This window comes from Hypomesus nipponensis, chromosome 27, assembly GCF_054491055.1.
Source record: "Hypomesus nipponensis isolate SF chromosome 27, ASM5449105v1, whole genome shotgun sequence".
Taxonomy (NCBI): domain Eukaryota; kingdom Metazoa; phylum Chordata; class Actinopteri; order Osmeriformes; family Osmeridae; genus Hypomesus; species Hypomesus nipponensis.
The window spans coordinates 5,087,144-5,105,283 of NC_140387.1; the positions used below are offsets into that span (position 1 = coordinate 5,087,144).

General features: G+C 45.1%; 3 protein-coding genes across 3 annotated transcripts; 2 read left to right on the top strand and 1 right to left on the bottom strand.

Annotated features, from left to right (window-relative positions):
* Positions 1 to 122: 122 nt before the first annotated feature.
* Positions 123 to 12,688, top strand: rab11fip1b (RAB11 family interacting protein 1 (class I) b). Its single transcript, XM_084693945.1, has 6 exons — positions 123 to 576; positions 4,855 to 5,300; positions 5,450 to 7,511; positions 9,001 to 10,299; positions 11,166 to 11,286; positions 11,902 to 12,688. The coding sequence occupies exons 1-6, from the start codon at positions 227 to 229 to the stop codon at positions 12,100 to 12,102; spliced, it is 4,479 nt and encodes a 1,492-aa protein (XP_084550071.1). The 5' UTR covers positions 123 to 226; the 3' UTR covers positions 12,103 to 12,688.
* A 94-nt stretch (positions 12,689 to 12,782) lies between these two features.
* Positions 12,783 to 16,130, top strand: brf2 (BRF2 general transcription factor IIIB subunit). The gene is made up of 4 exons (XM_084693243.1): positions 12,783 to 13,189; positions 13,365 to 13,424; positions 13,579 to 13,900; positions 14,046 to 16,130. Exons 1-4 carry the CDS (start codon positions 13,033 to 13,035, stop codon positions 14,938 to 14,940), a joined length of 1,434 nt encoding a protein of 477 aa, XP_084549369.1. The 5' UTR covers positions 12,783 to 13,032; the 3' UTR covers positions 14,941 to 16,130.
* Positions 16,131 to 16,488: 358 nt separating this feature from the next.
* On the bottom strand, positions 16,489 to 18,140 carry prlhr2b (prolactin releasing hormone receptor 2b). Its single transcript, XM_084693937.1, has 2 exons — positions 17,692 to 18,140; positions 16,489 to 17,404 (listed from the first exon to the last, which is right to left on the bottom strand). Exons 1-2 carry the CDS (start codon positions 18,138 to 18,140, stop codon positions 16,768 to 16,770), a joined length of 1,086 nt encoding a protein of 361 aa, XP_084550063.1. The 3' UTR covers positions 16,489 to 16,767.

Genomic DNA, 18,140 nt, shown 5'->3' on the forward strand with positions numbered 1-18,140 from the left:
TTGAGTCTCAGTGTTAATTCTTATTCACTAATCTGGGGGAGTGTCTTAGCTCAGACGAATGCACTCAAAAGGCTTTCTGCGTCACCACACGGTAAACCACGCCCAGTCAGCTGTTTCCTAAGTATTTGCAAAGGTAAAACTTTCACCGAGGCGTTTGATTGTATTTCACGCTGGGTTTTGCGGTATTTGGGAGGTTATTCCCGCGTCTTTAACCTCATTGGCAGTCATGTCATTAGCAGATCAAAGCCAACAGTGGTATCCAACAAGCGTACAGGTAACGGTGCTTCAGGCAAGAAACCTGAGGATAAAGGGGAAAAATGGCACCAACGACGCTTACGCCATCATGCAAGTGGCCAAGGAGAAATTCGCCACCTCTGTGGTGGAGAAGACCGTGTCCCCGATGTGGAAAGAGGAGGCCACGTTCGATCTGCAGCTGTTCCATCACGGTAACACAGAGCGCTGTACATTGCACGTCAACGTAATGCACCGGGCTCTCGTGGGACCAGACAAGTTGCTCGGACAAGCGGTGGTCAATCTGTTGGAGCTAAGCGCAATACAATCCCGCAGTAAAACTGAGTGAGTGAACCATGTCCTCGTTACCTAGTCGAAACAAAAACACAACATTGACATCCAGTCATTGGAATTAAGGTTCCTAACGTCCTTTAAGTCACTAACCTATTTGTAAAGAGTGCAATTTCATTGAGAATTCCTCTAGGTCAGACGTAATCTCAAAGGTATTTGTTTCCAGGCCGTAGACAAATTCATTGGTCAGAAATTGAGTAATGCATCCTGCTTTTCTTCCATAAGCATCTCATCTGTACTCTGGTAGGGTTAGCCTTGGAATGAAGAGCCCACCACCACTTTCTCACCCATAGACTTAAATACAGGCTCTTTTAAAGTCCACAGGTCTGTATAGTATCACTTCTGGATGTTAATTCCACCACCCTCTACTTACTACATAATTCAGTTCAATAGCCAGAAAGCTTGTTTGTTTCCTCAGAACGCACAACACGATAAGCCGTCTCATAGCATTTCACTCTCATCATGGGACCTGCATTAGGTTACCTCCGATGCACATACACACACACAGCCTAATATTTTCCTACCATAATCTATTTATATTCACTTTGTCTATTTGATTGCCAGAACTTCAAACATGTCTTGTCCTCTCATGTCAAGCATCTGTGCCCTCTTAGAACATAACGAAGGGGCCTTTGAAACAGGGAGTCAGGCTGGAGACTGGCCCTATTACCTGCACAGCTCATGCTCTGTTTCCTTGTTTGACAGGGATGGGTCAATGTGACATTATCATTATCATTGCCCTTTGGCTTAAATGCCAGACTTGTCTCTGTCTCGGTTCTTTTGCCATCCTCGGAGCTTTCCGGAACACACTGGTATGCTTCTGTGGAGAGGAGATTTATAGCTTCAAATGCAGTTTTTTGTGCCGCCTAAATAATGTGTAGGATGTTATAGTTACTTTTACCCCGAGCTCTGCAAGTTGTATTTGAATGGTTCTCCAAAAAACAAATAATTTTCTTCTTTTGGGTCTGGATGCCCGGCCTACTTATCTCAATGCACATCAAATTAGCGTTTTAATTATCATCAATGAATTGATGAATGTGCTTGCAAATTGGTGTTGACTGAGCAGTCTGCATCTGATTCAGTGTTTTGTTCATTTCAGGCTGTTTTGCACCTGATATCCGAGGTCAGATATCCAGCTTTAGCCTTGCATTCCTGAAAGTAGCTGGTTTCCTGCACTCTCTCTTCCAGGACAAGGGTAGACCATAACAGACCATAATATGTTTCGCTTGGAGCTGATAAGTCAGTGTTACTGTTTGCACAGTTTCTGCCAATCCCCATAGAGAAGGGAGGACGAAAGCCTCTGGTGCTCAGTCTCTATACTAATTCAAACTCATTTCTGTGTTGTTTGTTTTTCTGCTTTGGATATAGCTGAAAATTGGTTGTGGATTGAAGTAGGTACAATTAGGTTTCTCGTCAAGCGGATGGAAAACATGTTGGGCAAACAAAGTCGTCAAAGATTCCAAACAAGGTGTTATTTTTACGGGCAAAGAAGTGATTTGTTGAATAACTCAGTGGACTGAGAAGAAGAATTCCCTGAATGTGGCTTAACATCATATTGAGAAAGCTGGGAAATGTGAGGGATTCTTTTGAAAGTAGATATTTGCTCAGTACAGTGCTCAAAAGATGCTCTAATTCCACATTATGGTAGATGAACATAAATATAGGGGTCGTATTTCTTTGTTGGGTTTAACAGACTACACATTACTGCTCTCTTGGGACATGACTTCATTCCTGGGGCCTGGTCATTTAGAGATATGAGAGTGGATTAAATAAAAATCTATTTTAGCTGCCACCCAACCAGACATGCGCACACACACACACACACAACTGTGGGTTGAGATAAGAGAGGCTTGAGTGAAAGAATTGCTTTATCAGTCATTCCGGGTGGCACAGGAAATGTATGTGCTGAAAAGACCATTCGAACCACAATAGGCAAAACGTTGAGTCAGAAAACGTGCCATCCTTTCCTGTTTGTCCTGACTGAGAACAGCAATGTGTCCTCCTGAGGCATGAGACGACTTCTTAAGGTGTGGCTACAGTCGGCCTTTTTCAGAAAAGAAGTAGCACCAATGTACTCCACGGTCCCCACCCAGCCAACCCTTTCAGGCTGATGTGGTAACTTCCCTTTCGTTAAAGCTGGAGAGAGTTACTTCTCCTCTTTGTCAACAGACTGCTGTTCATTATCTGTATTTTTTTTCATTCCACATTCAGTTATATCCCCATATCCGAATGAGTAGGGTTCCAAGCAAAGGACATGCTGTCTTCACAGAGCTGCCTGCGAGACAGCTTGACTTCACAAGCAGAATGATGATGAAAGGGTTTGGTTTTGTACCACAGACATTCTGTATGGAACGAGAAGGATCTTACCTTCTTATTTTGCTCACACTGCTCTGCTGCTGCCAGAATTGAAGCCCATGATAATGGTGGCAGCTGGGGACCATGAGCAGAATGCGGGAGCAAGAGGTGTTCTTTGCTCTTTCATTGTGACGTGCTTTTATTCTGTATATGTCACATTCTGTAACGTGGCGAGGGAGGGAGAGGCGGGGGGGAGGAGGTTAGACTCAGGAGTGGAGCCTCCCTTGTCACAAACGTGAGAGGAGGGCGTGTAGCTGCCCATGTTCAAGGTTGGGGTGGTTATTCTTGGAATCAATGGCTTCTCTCATTGAGGTGCTAACTAAACAGAACATGTTTATATGAGGCACGTGAGCTTACCCACTTACTGCGTGCAATGATGAGATGCCCAGCGTCATTGCCGCAAAGCCATTTGATGGGTCAGCTGTAAAGGTGTGGTTTGAAAGGCTCACTGCTTGTTTCATGGTAAACTGATCATCACTGTGATAATCCGGTGTTTAACGACCCATTTTATGACCTTCTTAATTCAAACAGCTTGACAGCAATGAAATGTTTCTGACCCAAGCACAGACTATAATTATGCAATGTTGCCATGTCATCTTTATTTCATGAGTTTCTTTGGCATGGACAGGTTTAACGACCATTTCTTCAACTAATGTTGTTGTTCATCTACTTTTCTGTAATTCCATGTCTTGCCTTTCTACATGACTATAAGCAATGAAGTAGATACAAGCACATTCAAATTCGATCAAAGTCCTCTAAATGAGACCATTTCTTTTTCTTTTTTTTTTTTTCATTATTCTTTTTGGCAGTTACTTATTTGATTTATAGTGTGTCAGCATCTCTCCAGGACCCTCTGCAGGCTTTGCCATTGGGTTCTAAACAAGATAAGAATGTGCATTCGTGGCACCAGTCTCTTTTGTTATTGTAACCTGTCAGAAGATGTCAATAGGCACACACACACTCAGACAGACACACACACAGAGACACACACACACACACACACACACATTATGATTGTGTGCCTGTCCTCTCTAGTTTCCTTCCAGAGTCCAGAGTTCAGCAGGGTGTTCCACTGTGTGATGCTGATGACCCCTGGTTCTGCCTGACAGAGATTTTTCATGCTCGGTCAGCTCTTCATTGTTCAGAAACAAGCGTGTTGAGAGAGTACTTCAGATGACTTAAAAAAAAAACGGACTTTACAAATCAAAATGCACTCAGTCCCTTTTAAGCAGTTAGGACGTTCTGCAGCATTATGGGATTTTTTATGCATGTGCGGTTGTTGGTGGGTTACAGAAACGGACAATCCAGACTGCATACAATTGTTTAATTATGATTTGCTTTTATAGAATGCCTATAAATCTACAGCCTTACACCCATTGACTAATTTTATGTTTCGATTCCATGCTTGGGAAGTGATAATGGTAGATGTTTTACCCTGCTGGGCATAGCCTTTGTTATTGAAATGACATCCTTTATTATAGCAGAGGAAACCCAGCTGTTAAATTATATAAAAAGGATAAGTGCAATTTAACTTTATGAGCTTCGTACACTATCATTATTGAACAATGCCTAACATTCATACAATGTTCCTTTTTTCTTGATGGCACAGCTCATAATTACATAAATAAAGACTTGCCAAAGCACTTAACATCATGAGTCACGTTCCACAGCATCTCCGCCTCAAAACCCCTCCACAGAAAACTAGGCTTTTATTGTTTCCATGAAGGAGCAATCATCACATGGAACTACTGTAGCCTAACTTTCCGTTGAAAAATGAACTGTACTGTAAAAATAAATACAATTAAATGTTAACTGACACAGCTGAGAGCTTCCTCAATTTTGGAATTGACCTTCATAAATATCGAGAGGCTTTCAGATTAGTTGGGTAACTTGGTCGTCTTCTGTCCTTTTCAACAGGTGGTTTCAGTTGTTGGATAAGGCTGGCAAGCCAGACAAAGACAGAGGGGAGGTACTGGTGGACATCCAGTTCATGAGGAACAACATGACCGCCAGCATGTTTGACCTCTCTGCAACCGACAAGCCACGCTCCCGCCTGGGAAAACTCAAGGACAAGGTCCGTGGCAAGAAGAAGGAAGGCCTCTCAGACTCTGCATCTGCTGTGGTGCCATCCTTCACCCAGGTCCTGACTGACAGCGAGGGAGAAGGAGAGCCAGAGGGAGATGGGGCCGCAGACAAGGAAGGAAAGAAGAAGAAGAAACACAAGTTGAAGTCGCTGTTCTCCCCCAAGTCGAACTTGCAGAGGAACGCGTCTCAGTCGATGTCTGTCCTGGGCCCTCTGCCAGAGAGAAACTCTTCTCTGACCGGTAGCCGATCTTCAGGCTTCAACATAGACTCCTCAGAGGGTGAGGGCAGTCTGGCAGTCCTTATAAAAATGTCCTTATAGTTCCCTGCTCATTATAAAGTTCTACAGATGGAACAATCTCATACAGCCACATGAAGCTACCCAAATGGTTTTCCAAACTAATAATGTCCTTTTTCTCATTTTCCTTAGGTAAAAGTAAATTTAAGTTCCTGACCCATAAGCGCACAGGCAGCTCCGACAGTAAGGCTTCCCAAGGCTTTACCTCTATCCTGGGGCGTTCCAGACAGGCCTCGACATCGTCCGCAGACCAGAGCAACTTGTGCATCAATGGCAGTCACGTATACACCGAGGAGGCCCAGCCTCGCACCTCCCGGGCAGGCTCCACCTTCAGCCTGGCCAGCTCGGGCCATGGCTCCATGGAGGACCTGCGCAGGTCCCAGGGCCGCAAGAGCTCCGTCACCTCTGTGGACTCCCTGAAGGCTGGGAAGCAGCCTTTCTCGTGGGAGGAAGAGAGCATTGGGGATCGAGAGGAGCAGGAGGAAGGGGTTGAATTGGAGAGGGAGAGGATGAGGGTGGAACAGCTGCCAAGGAGCAAGCTATTGGACGAGCAACAAAGGCTGACGGAAGAGGAAAAGAAGAGGGTGAGAGAGTTAGAGGAGGAAGACCGAATGAGAGGGTTGGAGGAGGAAGAGATTATCCGAAGGACTGAGCGGGAGAGGAGACGACTCGAGGAGGAGGCAAAAATGAAGGAGAGGGAGAGGGGGGAAGAGACAGAGAGAATTAGAAGGGAGGATGAGGACAAAATAAGAATTAAAGAGCAAGAAAGGAAGAGGATCGAGGAGGAAAACAGGAGGATTGAAGAGGAGGAGAGAATTAGGAAGGAGCAAGACCAGAGGAAAGTTATGGAAGACGCAGAAAAGATTAGACTTGAGGAAGAGGAGAGAGCTGCGGAAGAGAGGAAAAAGACATTCATGGAAGAGGAGGTGAGGAGGGTGAGACAGGAACGTGAGGAGGAGGAGAAGATCCGAGAGCAAGAGAGGTTGTTTGAAGAGGAGAGAAAGAAGGAGGAGGAACTTTTAAGAAGAGAGGAAGAGGCACGGATGGAGCAAGCGGACAAGCTGAGAGGTGAGATGGAAAAAAGGAAGCGTGATGAGGAGCAGAGAATTAGGAGGGAGGAGGAGGAGGAGGGAGAAAAGTCGAGGAAGGAAGAGGAAGAGTTTGCACGTAGACGAGCGGAAGAGGAAAGACAAAGGATGGACGTGGAGGGAAAAATGAGGAGAGAGGTAGAACGGAGACGGACTGAGGAGGAGAGAAGGAGGAAGGAGGAGGAAGATCGTGTGAGGGAGGAAGAAGAATCCAGACTTAGAAGGGAAGAAGAGGAGAGAAAGATTAGGGAGATGGAGGAAAAAAGAAGGGAGGAGGATGAACGCAGAAAGACAGAGGAGAGAAGGAGGAAGGAGGAGGAAGATAGACTGAAGAGAGAAGAAGAACATAGACTGCAAGTGGAGGAAGAGGAAAGGTTGGACATGGAGGAAAAAATGAGGAGAAAGGAGGAGGAGCTAAAAAAGGAAGAGGAGGAGAGAAGGCGGTTGGAGGAGGAAGAATGTGTGAGGAAGGAAGTAGAATTTAGACTGAAGGAGGAAGAGAAGAAAAAGATGAGGGATATGGAGGAAAAAAGGAGAAGGGAGGAGGATGAATGGAGAAAGACAGAGGAGGAAAGAAGAAGGAAGGAAGAGGAAGATAGACAGAGAGTGGAGGAAGATGAGAGACAGACTAGGGAACAGCAAAGACTGGAGAAGGAAATGGAGGAGAGAGAGAGCGTCATACGGTTAGAGGAAGAGAGGTCAAAGGAGGAGGAAAGAAAGAAGTTTGAAGAGGAAAGCAGGAAGGAACGGGAAGAGAAAAAGAGGGTGGAAGATCAAAAGATGAAAGTGATGGAGGAAAGAGAAAGGGCTAGGTTGGAGGAAGAGAGGAGAAAGGAAGCAAACTTGGAGAAGGAGAGGAGGATGAGAGAAGAAGAGGAAAGAGAACGACTGGAACAGGAGATGATTAGGCTGGCTGTGACTGAGAAACAGATGGTTCTTCAAGATGGAGAAGGGGAGGCCCTGGTGTGCAAAAACCCATTTGAAGAAGTCCCTTCTGAAGATCCATTTGAAGACATTTCCTCAACGAATCCCTTTGAGGAGCCCTCTACCGCGCACTCTACTGAACCCCTCAACCGTACGACGAAGGTTTCAGCGGTCAAGCCAAGGTCAGTACTTGTAGACGCAGTTCATAAATACATAATTCAGTATACTGTGGCATGCACAAAGCTCTCTCACACACACACTGTATCATTGCTCTAAATTGTGCCTGGGTTTCCCTTCTTGTGTGGTAATCAGGCTCCAGCTGTGTATACACCACCTAACATCTCACTCTTTTTATCCTCAACCAAACCGTCAAATCTACTAACATTATCTTCACCCCTCAAACACTCCAGAATGTTTTCCTCGAAAACCTGTTGTGACACCAAGTGCCATGTAATTTACATCGTTAATTTTTTATTCAGGGCTGAATCAGAGACCAATTTAAATGTTTGGCACCATCCAAAGGTGGTTCGGTTAGCATGAAAATGACATGTTTTTTCTGTGGAAGCTTTTGTGGAAAACGATGTTGTTTGACATATAATAACAATGTTATTTGACGTGTGGTTCTATTGAAGTGGAAACATGGTCATGGTAAATTGGTATGTGAGCTCTAGGTGTTGGACCCAAAGCAAAAATATCTCATTAAGGGCAAACTATGAAATCTGCAGCGATGTGTGTATGTGCACATTTGTCACCTTTGAATGAGCACAGATTCATTCTTTGACTATTAAATTTCACCTCATTATATTAGATGTCATATTAAACATGGCAGAGCGGGACCAAAAAAGAACCATTAGCCAATTGAACTGATTTGCTTGGCTGCTGCAGTGACTGACTCATGGAAAGGCTTGTGGTTGAGGCTGAACCAAGTGGAGACAGTGTAGTGAAGACAAACATGGGGTGACTCAGAGATACTAACAGAACTGTCATCCTGCAGTCATTACTTACACATTTGTGTCTAAATCCATGATGGCTTGCTGTATTTTCTATGCTTGTTTCACTAACCAACGTATTTGGCCAGACATCTTTGACATATCTGTGAACTTTGATTTGAAATTATTTTACCAAGCAAATAAGTCCCTTTACCTTTCAATGTCTTGTGAATTTCCTCCATTTTAGTACCCTAGAAGATTAGGGCTTGTAACACCCCTGTATGTTAGTTTGACTGATCTTAGACTTTTTTTCTATCATCGTGTTTCGATGTGAATTTCCATAACATTTTAGAATTTAAAAGGCAACATTTAAAGACAGGATAGGCAAGTTTTGCGAACCTAACGATCTTAGCTTTATTTTGGAAGGATTCAAACCAAAATATCACAAAACCGAGATATTTTGGTTAGAATCCTTTTCAAAATCAAGCTAAAATCATTAGGTAGGTAGACATATTTTGGCAAATATGCCAAAAACTGCTTCTCAACAACATTTCCTACCCTGCCTTTAAATACGTCTGTAATTTGCTAACGTATTGCACGTAGGCACATTTATTGTATGTATTTGTAAGCATTCGTGTTGAAATGTTTTGCGTTACAGAACATCTGGAACTTGAATGTCGATGTCATGTCATTCTTTTATGTGCTGCTGACGATTTGTCATTCCTTCATCCTGCTCTACCAGTTCCGCCTCATGTTTGAACCCTCCCAAGCAATCACTATCCTCCAACCCTTTCTTCACTCCTTCTGAAGTTGAAGGCCCCACGACTCCCCCTATTGGCCACCAGGGTGTCAAAACGACTCCCAACTCATCTGCAAGTCTGATGGAAAAGAAACGACAAGCTCCTCTGCCCCCACACTGCCTGGGTGTGCCTCATAGCTCGAATGTTGCCACAGCTCGCCAACCCCACGCCAAGACCACCAAACCAACCCTCGGAAATGACTCTGCCATGAAGTTGGCGGGAAAAACAGATGCTCGTCGATCCACGGACGGTGTTCGTCTTGACCGTTGCAGCACCATGCAGGACAAGAGACCGGCTCCTCAGCCCCCAGACAGCCTGAGAGGAACACCAGGAACTCGGGGCCAGATACACAAGGATCCGAGGAGCACCGAAGAAATGCTGGGCACAAACGACAGATTTAGAGAAGAAAGGGATGCCCCCAAATCCGAGGCTTCTTCTCTTTGTGCAGTGGAGATGATTGCTCCTTTGAACGGCTCCACTACAGCTACGAGAGAGGAATCCAGGGCGCTGCAAGGACAGGGCTTTTCTCGCCGAGGAAACCAATTTATTGATGTTAGTGACATCCCATTATCCACGGGGGGCTTTAAAGCGGCCAGAAAAGGTCCAGCCCCCTCAAGGCCTGACTCATCCTGTCGAAGTGAGAAAACGATGACAAAATATGATGAAAACGCAGCAAATGTTCAGAAACACAGTTATTTGCAACCCTCCATGGAAGACTACCCCTCCAATGGATCTCCTGCCGTATTTGAAATCAATTCCATTGCCGAGTCTGGAAGAGAGGCCCAGAGCCGTCAATTATGTGACAATGGAGAGAGCCTGTGGTCTCATAATAAGAGTTCTCATTCCATAAACGAAGAAGTCCCCCTTCCCAAGTCCTTGAAGGTGTTCCGTGCTCCCATGCCTCCAGTCAAGATGGCGGCCATCTCTACGGTGACCTCGGAAACCCCACAAAACTCGGGGGGCCCTGCATCTGGCGTGGCTGTAAACAAGCTAACTAACAACACTGATGTGGAACAACCTGTGAATATAATCACCCAGACCCAATGTTTTTCTCACTCTGAGATCCTGGAGGGATCCCTGGGCAAAACTCCTGAGCCCCCGCAGGCGTTGTTTGGCCAGGGTACTTTTCCGCAGGCCAGGTCACAACCGTGTGAGGCCAGGTCCTTGGAATCCCATTTCCAGGGAGGAGAGGAGGAGGAGGGGGGAGGAAAGGGAGGCAAGCCTGCCTCCGCCTCACTCAGGTGAGAGAGACCCCCAGCCGTGGCCGGTAGAGAGTAGCAGCTGTGTCTGTGTCTCAACGACTCCTGTCCGCTTCGCAGTAGATTAGAATACTTATTTGTGTTCATTTTAACAACTCGAATTGTAGCTATTGGAGCAATCTCTATTTGCAAGGGTGTGTGTGTTATTGTACGTCTTCATGTGTCATGGAAAATTGTGTTTGCTAGCTTTTAAACAGCTAATATTCATCAGTAACCTTAAAAGTTACTCAGTGTCACTCCACTTTTAGTGGCTATTTGAATCTAGATTTACAAACTGGTCCCCAAAAAAATACAGTTTTATTTTGACTGGATGTTATTCATAGGATCCCCTCATTCAATGACAATGCTACTTGTAGAAAAGTACAGTCCGTTGTTGCAGATTCATGCTCCACGAGGATCACTCAACAAACTTACTGAGAGTTTGGCTACACAAATGTTGCCCATGAGAATGTGTAAACCTGTTCATGAGCTTATCTTTCGTAGAGCACACAAAGAGCAGTGATAAGCTGGTTGGTCGCCGTCTCACAGACCAGATTCCGTGTTTTGACTGAACCAAAGACGAGCCTTGTCACCATGAGTCTCTTCTTCAGGCGGTGGCAACAAAAAGATAACATATAATAACACATCCATGCTTCACTGAGTTCAGTCCATGTTCCTATCTGGGGATTGTGAGTGGTGATCAGATGTGTGATCCCATTGGACAATATCTCCCATCCCACCTGCTGTAACCTCAAGCACCAATACACACCACATCATCCATCCATTAAGGCACTTTAACCAGCCTTTTTCACTTTTTCTTTTAGGATCACTCTGCCAATCTCTCTTACGTTTTGTGTGTGTCCTTGCAGGCCCCATCCAGTGAAGCCCTTGAACTCCTCGGAACAGCAGCCTGTCTCGAATATCCAGGGGGGACAACCAGAGAAATCAGAAGCAATCTCGGTATTCTCTAGTATTCAAGAAAAAATCAAGGTATCTTTTAGAATCCATCAGTACTGTGTGACCACCTGAGGTGGATACATTTTTTTTTTTTTTATATTGCCTATAGTTTTGATGACATCCCAGCATGGGTGGACTGCTAATTAGGTACATCCTTGGTATGGAAAAGTCCTGGTTGACCCCCACAATACATTGCCTCCAACCTTAAACTTAAAACTGCTGTAAAATCCCAGGATTTATTTGTATCCACCTCCGGATCAAGGGAACCAAGTGTGTGTGTGTGTGCGAGGAATAATTGCAATATATTTTATTTTGAACGTAGTTATATGCTAATATTTGTATATGAATATGCAGTGTCTTCGCCTCACGGCCTATAACGTACCCCGAGATAGATTTATTATGATCACATTTGCATATATTAGCATATGTTACACTATTTTACAATTCCCTTCCATGCACATTTGGGCTAATTCAGTGTGAGCATACTAACACTGTTTTATTTACAACCTGTTTGGCAACTTGAGTGTCGATACTAAATCCTGCTGTTAACTAACATTGTATTTTGAACACAAAGTCCCCTGGTCATCACACATCTTTTAGTATTGATACTGACTGCTGGTTGCTGCCCCTCCTACCTTCTCTCCCCAGGTCCAGGAGCCTGGGGTAAAGGGTCCGTTCTCCCAGCTGACCCAAGAGGAGCTCATCTCTCTGGTGGTTAAACAGCAGAAGCAACTGGGTGACAGGGACAAGAAGATCAAAGAGCTGGAGCAGTACATTGACAACCTGCTCGTGCGGGTCATTGAGGAGGCCCCTTGTATCCTGATGTCACTGAACTCTGCTAAACCGTAAAAAAAAAAAAAAAGAAATGGGGTCAGTGTATTACTCGCATATTCCAAACAAATCAAACCAAGTGTTGCGCTTTCAAAATCATACTCTGTGTTATTTTTATTAGGCTTGTTTAAGTGCCTCAACTGAATTTGCACCTTTCTACTGAATACCCGACTGTCACGTGATACTCGTTCTTTTGTAAATACTATGCTCTTCTGATTGATCTTAGAAACATCTGTTGTCTTGCATACCTACACATAGGACAGAACTGTTACTACTGGTTGTTGATGATTGAGTCAACCTATTATAAAGAAGTTCCATGTTTTTCTTTACCTCTATGTCATGTTTCTTGAAATGTATAGTTTTAACTGATCCAGAAAGGGCTTACATGTCATGACCGAGTTTTCACATTGTATTCCTTTCTTATGATGAGGTTTTTGTGGAACAAAAATGCACTTAATCATGAATACGTTTGTGGGTTACACTATATAGCCAACAGTACAACTGAAGTGTTATGTTCAACTTCTGTTACTTCTAAATTGAGCTAATGAGACTAAACGAAATTGTCAATTAAATAAAAATGCCCATGTTGGCTTGCATAATCAATTTGCACATGATTTATGATTCTCCATTGGTTTATTAATGCATATTGTGTCGATATATTTTCAGTATACTGTGTATTCACTACAGGGCCTACATGTGCCAAACTATGAAATAAAACGTTTTCGTGTCTGTTGAGGCAGAGCGTATTCGTGAACGGAACCAATGTTAAACCAAGTTGCCGCACGGACCAAGACATTTACGCACTGCTGGAATACACCCGCCGTTACAGCGTAAATGTAGTGATAGGATTTTGGAGGAGGCATTTATTTGAATTCACTCAGAATTATATACTCCAACGGCAAAACGTCTTTAATAATGATTTAAGTAGTAGTGCCATAGCCCTTGAAGATGGCCACCGAAGGTTTGACCTGCCCGGAATGTGGCTCCTCAAATATAGTGGACGACCAACTTTACTCACAGCCGCAATTAGTTTGTGAAGACTGTGGGTCTGTAATCTCAGAAGGACTGCTTACCACTACAGCCAGCGAGGAGGTGCAAGGCACAGGTAACGTTGGTAGCTATCCGTTCAAAATTGCATAAAGGCTGTTGATGTCAGAAACGTCAAGTGATGACGCTATTATGCTTTCTCAAGTGTTACTACAGTACTGCATAGCCAAGTTGTTCTCGCAGCAAAGGAAACATGACCAGCAGTTTGATTTTGATCATTTTCTTTATCCTAGATATCGCATACCGCTACACCACAGCTGTATACAAACAGCCTTGTCGAAATTTTATCAAAGGTAAGATTGGGCAGATTTTTCAATATCCTTTTGGAAGATGTTGAGTTTGTTTTGTCAGTGTTCAAAACAGGGTTTAATAACACTGAATGAATTCCAATGTGGCTGTGACCATTTTCTAAAGCACACTTATTTAGTAATATCATCACCCAAACAGGCTTGCAGCGGTTGCGTGCGTTCTGTCGCATCCTCAGACTGAAAACGGACACGGAAAAGATGTCAGAGACCTTTTACACGCAGGCATACAGTCACCCCCACTTCATCAACGTCAGCCTACAGAAGAAAGAGGTTTTGGTGGGATGCTGCGTGCTGGTGAGCTGTCGGCTATGCAACTGGCCCATCGGCATGGGAACCATCTGCAGCCTCCTGGAGGCAGACCCAAACCTGCTGGGCATGGTCTATCTGCAGATGATGAAGTCTCTGAAGATAGAGGCTCCCAACACAGCTATCATTGAAATGCTGGAGGCTCACTGTCAGGAGTAAGTGTCATTTCTACTTGAACTGGTGCATCTCTATGACTACTCTGGCATTTGCACGTAACACGCGTTTTATGAAAGCATATAATCGGTTGATACTAATCTCTAAATTACACCTTACTTCTCTTTCACACACACACACACACAGATACAAACTCAGGCCAGAACATGTCTCTGAAGGCTTGTCTGAAGACGTCAAGGCGCTGACAAAGCGAGCTACGTCCCTGATCGAGCTGGCAGCAGATACCTGGATTGTGACGGGACGCCAGCCGGTGCCCATGATGATAGCCTGTACGTTCTTGGCATGGCAGTCCCTGAGGCCCACCAAGGATCGTCTTAAATACTCCGTCGACAAGTTCTGCCAGATGGCCAAAGTCAACCGGAACCACACGGCTCCGAAGCGGGTGATGGAGCTGAAGAAGGTGCTTACGAAGCTGGGCCAGGAGATCCCCTGGCTGAGGGTGGAGGTGACGCTGGCGAACGTGATGCCGCACGTGGACGACATCATGGAGAACCAGAGCGCACTCCTGAGGCGAGCCATGCGGACCTACGAGGAGTCCTTGCAGGATGAAGACCAGCCCGACCCACAGGAGGGTCCCCCCGGGGAACACGACACTCTGGGCAGCCAGGAGGGAACAGCACCATCCCAGACCTCCAGGGATCCAGAGCACCACCCTCCACCGCAGCCCTGTTTAGCGGTGCGCAAACCGGACGGAGAGGGGGCCCAGGCCCCCAGTGACGTCGACCCAACGACGGGCACTGATGTTGGGCAGGAGGACGACGGGGAAGCCCTCGCCCGGCCGCTCCAGGTCCCGGTGGAAACCTGGAGCAAAAAGTACCTGTTTGTCCCCCCTTGCGTCAGGCATCCGAAGAAGAGGAAGAGGAGGGTGGAGACGCCCATGCCTGAGGTGACCGGCGACGAGGACATCTCAGACAGTGAGATCGACATGTACATCCGCACCCCGCAGGAAGTGAGAGACTTTGTGAAGACCAAGGAGATTCTCTCGGAGGAGGAGGGGGAGGAGGAGGAGGATGAACAGTGACAGGAAGGGGAATTTAGCATGCACCTACACTGTACGTGTGACAAATGCAATGTGCGTTACTGGGCAATGAATTACGTTTTACTTGGGTGGATGGATTGGAATGCAACCTGTGCCTCTGAGATTAGAAGTTAATTCAGCTAGAAATGCTGAAGGGTTTGGGGGTTTTTTTTCCTCTATGAATTAAGAGGGAACTCATCCTTTTATAAATGATGCACAAATTAAATCTTCACAAATTAAGTCTGATTTTGCTGCTGCCCTCAAACTGTTTTTGTATTAAGATTCTCAGCACCTAGTCGATGGATACAATTTATTTCCGCAGAAATAGGCCTAGCTAAATACGTAATATGTATTCCATAATTGACCTTGTTACAATTTTCTCAGTATTGGACAGATTCATGTTACAATCAAAGGAGTCTCAGTTCCCTAGCAGGTATACAGTTTATGGCTGTACTGGTTATTAGTTTTATTCATAAAATGATAAAAGACAGATATTTTCTGTAAATTATTTCAGCTGTGAGGGAGAACCTTTTCTGTCATACTAATCAGATTAAGTCATGGCCTCCAAGTAGGTAAATTGCTATGTTGAGCTTGTGAGTGTTTTGATGGATATGTGGTTATCAGAAGATAGTTTATGATTCACTATTGTATCCTCGTGCATTTGTCCTGTATGCTTGTAAGTTTTTTCCCGTCTCACACATTTACACAAAGGAAAAACTATTTGAATAGATTCTTGATTAATGAGATTATTTTTATGGTCTCAAGGAATATGATTATAATCACATTGAACATCATATTTGTGATGTGCAGTGTTATACTGTTCCTTGTGTTTTGAAATTGTGTTTTTAAGATGTACATTTCTTTGCCACGTTTTGTGGCATCCTGCTTTTTGTGTTGCCTCTTTCTGGTGTTAATCTTAATACACACAGTAAATCCAATCAATAGTTGTTTTAGTTTATTTTTCATAAAGAGAGAAATAGGTAGCTAAAACAGGCTTTTTATATGTATTATAATTCCAACTGGGATTTGATTGCATATACATTCACAACATCTGCATCAAAACACCAACTACTAGTATTTGCATGGTCATATTAGAGAAGCCCGGTATATCATTCTCAGTAACAGTTCACCACTCCCCTTTAATAATTTACATTTACAATTTTTAGATGAATAAAGCACATAATGGTTCATGACATTTCTGGGTTCATTTTGACGAAAAAAAGGAAAAAGCTTTTCACTGTAAGCAAGCTGTACTCTAATATTCATACACACTTAATATACATAAAGTACACACACAGAAATGAATCATTACAAGAACATTACAGTATTTACTGATTATCCAAAATATAATTCCAAGCCATTGTCAGGAAATGCAACCTTTGAGTCACTTTATGCAGATGATCATCCATTGTAAACTCATGCAATTCAGTCATGGCAAAAGACAAGAGAGCACTCTCTTATTGTGGTTAAGTATTCCTTCATTTATATATATATATTATTATTTTTTTCCCAGTAGATATATTTTGTAATCTTCATTCAAGTTATCCTCAGCTTCAGGATTCCACTTCTACAAGCCCTATCTGTTACATCTAAATCTAGTTTTTAATCTTAAAATGGACCACCTGACTTGTACCTGCTTTGGATGTAACAGTTTACCAGGTATGTTAATCTATGTTACTGTTCAATTTTCTCAGTGGACACCTGCCTTCCAGCCCAAAAAATCAGTCGTATTGGTTCCTGAAGAAAAGAGTATGACATTGACTGAGCTACAGCCAATCAGACGGCCCCTTTCTGTTCTGTCTCTCTAGCTCCCATGCCAACTCTGCCCAGTCACAGGACCACACTGGCAGTAGCACAGTGGTTGGCAGGGATGCCAATGCGGCGGTGGCAGGTGAACATCTTCCGTAGCTCGGCGCGGAAGCGGTCGTGCAGCCAGGCGTAGAGGAAGGGGTTACAGCAGGATGAGCTCATGGCACACAGGTGGCACAGCAGCTGGATGAGGAGGAAGTGGCGCTTGTTGATGAGGCGGATGTCGATGTCCCGCAGGACGTTGAACACGTGGATGGGGAGCCAGCACACGCCGAACGCCGCCACCACCAGTGCCACCAGGCGAAAGATCTTCCGCTTTCGGGCTCTCTGGGCCTCCACCTGATCCCGGGTCCGATGCCCCGGCGCCACGCAGTTCCGCAGCTTCACGGAGATGCAGAGGTATGAGACGCACAGGGCCGACAGGGGGAGGACGTAGGTGACGAGCAGGGTGCTGTAGGCATAGACCAGTCTCTCCTTCTCTTGGCCCAGCCAGAATTCTTCACAGATGGTGAGGCCCTCCTCTCTGAACTCCACATGGTAAGTGTGGGCCACGGCCGGAGCCACCAAGCCACAGGACAGGAGCCATATCCCAGTGAGGACGTAGCCACATGTGGCTACAGAGGTCCGCTTCTTCAAAGGGTGAACTGTGGCGTAATACCTGTGATGGGGAAAAGGCCAACGGGGGGAGTTGTTTACTTATTTGGCGTGCGGCAATCATGCAGTGTGTTCAATGCGTGTGTGACTCACTAAAAGCCCTGTGTAATTTTACCGCTTTCACTTTTATTCAATTGGAAATGTTTGAGTGGGGAATGGGCAACGTGAATTCACATATGGACTGACATAGACTTTTGTCCTATTTAAAATGTCCTCTTGTGATCAAACACGATTCTATCGGTACGCAGTGCTTTCAAATGGCTCAGTTGAAATGGGCGGCGTCACACCGACCTGTCCACAGCAATAGCCGTGAGGGTGAAGACAGACACGTAGACGGTGACCGGCTGGATGAGGAACACCAGGTAGCACATGAAGCGTCCAAACACCCAGCCGTGGGGGCTGAAGGCGTACGCCAGCGTGAAGGGAACACAGGTGACGCACATCAGCATGTCGGAAAAGGCCAGGTTGCCGATGAAGAAGTTGGTGACGTTGTGCATCTTGCGCGTGCGGCAGATGACGTACAGCAGCAGGTAGTTGCCGAACACGCCCACCGCCACCACCAGCACGTAGCAGGGGATGATGAGGGGCTTGAAGCTCTGCAGGAGAGCCACGTCCGCAAACTGGGAGCTGTGATTGGCCGGGTCGTTCGGGACTGCCACCTCGTAGACGCGTGCCTCCGTCGTCTCCGCTGTCACGGGGGGGATTATACTTCCAATCCAGCCACTGCCACTGCCCTCCAT

Coding starts and splice junctions, on each gene's coding strand:
- brf2 (XM_084693243.1), top strand. CDS start 13,033: ATGGCCACCGAAGGTTTGACCTGCCCGGAATGTGGCTCCTCAAATATA. Junction 13,190..13,364: donor CGAGGAGGTGCAAGGCACAG/GTAACGTTGGTA, acceptor TCTTTATCCTAG/ATATCGCATACCGCTACACC. Junction 13,901..14,045: donor CTGGAGGCTCACTGTCAGGA/GTAAGTGTCATT, acceptor ACACACACACAG/ATACAAACTCAGGCCAGAAC.
- rab11fip1b (XM_084693945.1), top strand. CDS start 227: ATGTCATTAGCAGATCAAAGCCAACAGTGGTATCCAACAAGCGTACAG. Junction 577..4,854: donor CAATCCCGCAGTAAAACTGA/GTGAGTGAACCA, acceptor CCTTTTCAACAG/GTGGTTTCAGTTGTTGGATA. Junction 5,301..5,449: donor CAACATAGACTCCTCAGAGG/GTGAGGGCAGTC, acceptor CATTTTCCTTAG/GTAAAAGTAAATTTAAGTTC.
- prlhr2b (XM_084693937.1), bottom strand. CDS start 18,140: ATGGAGGGCAGTGGCAGTGGCTGGATTGGAAGTATAATCCCCCCCGTG. Junction 17,405..17,691: donor ACGGCTATTGCTGTGGACAG/GTCGGTGTGACG, acceptor TCCCCATCACAG/GTATTACGCCACAGTTCACC.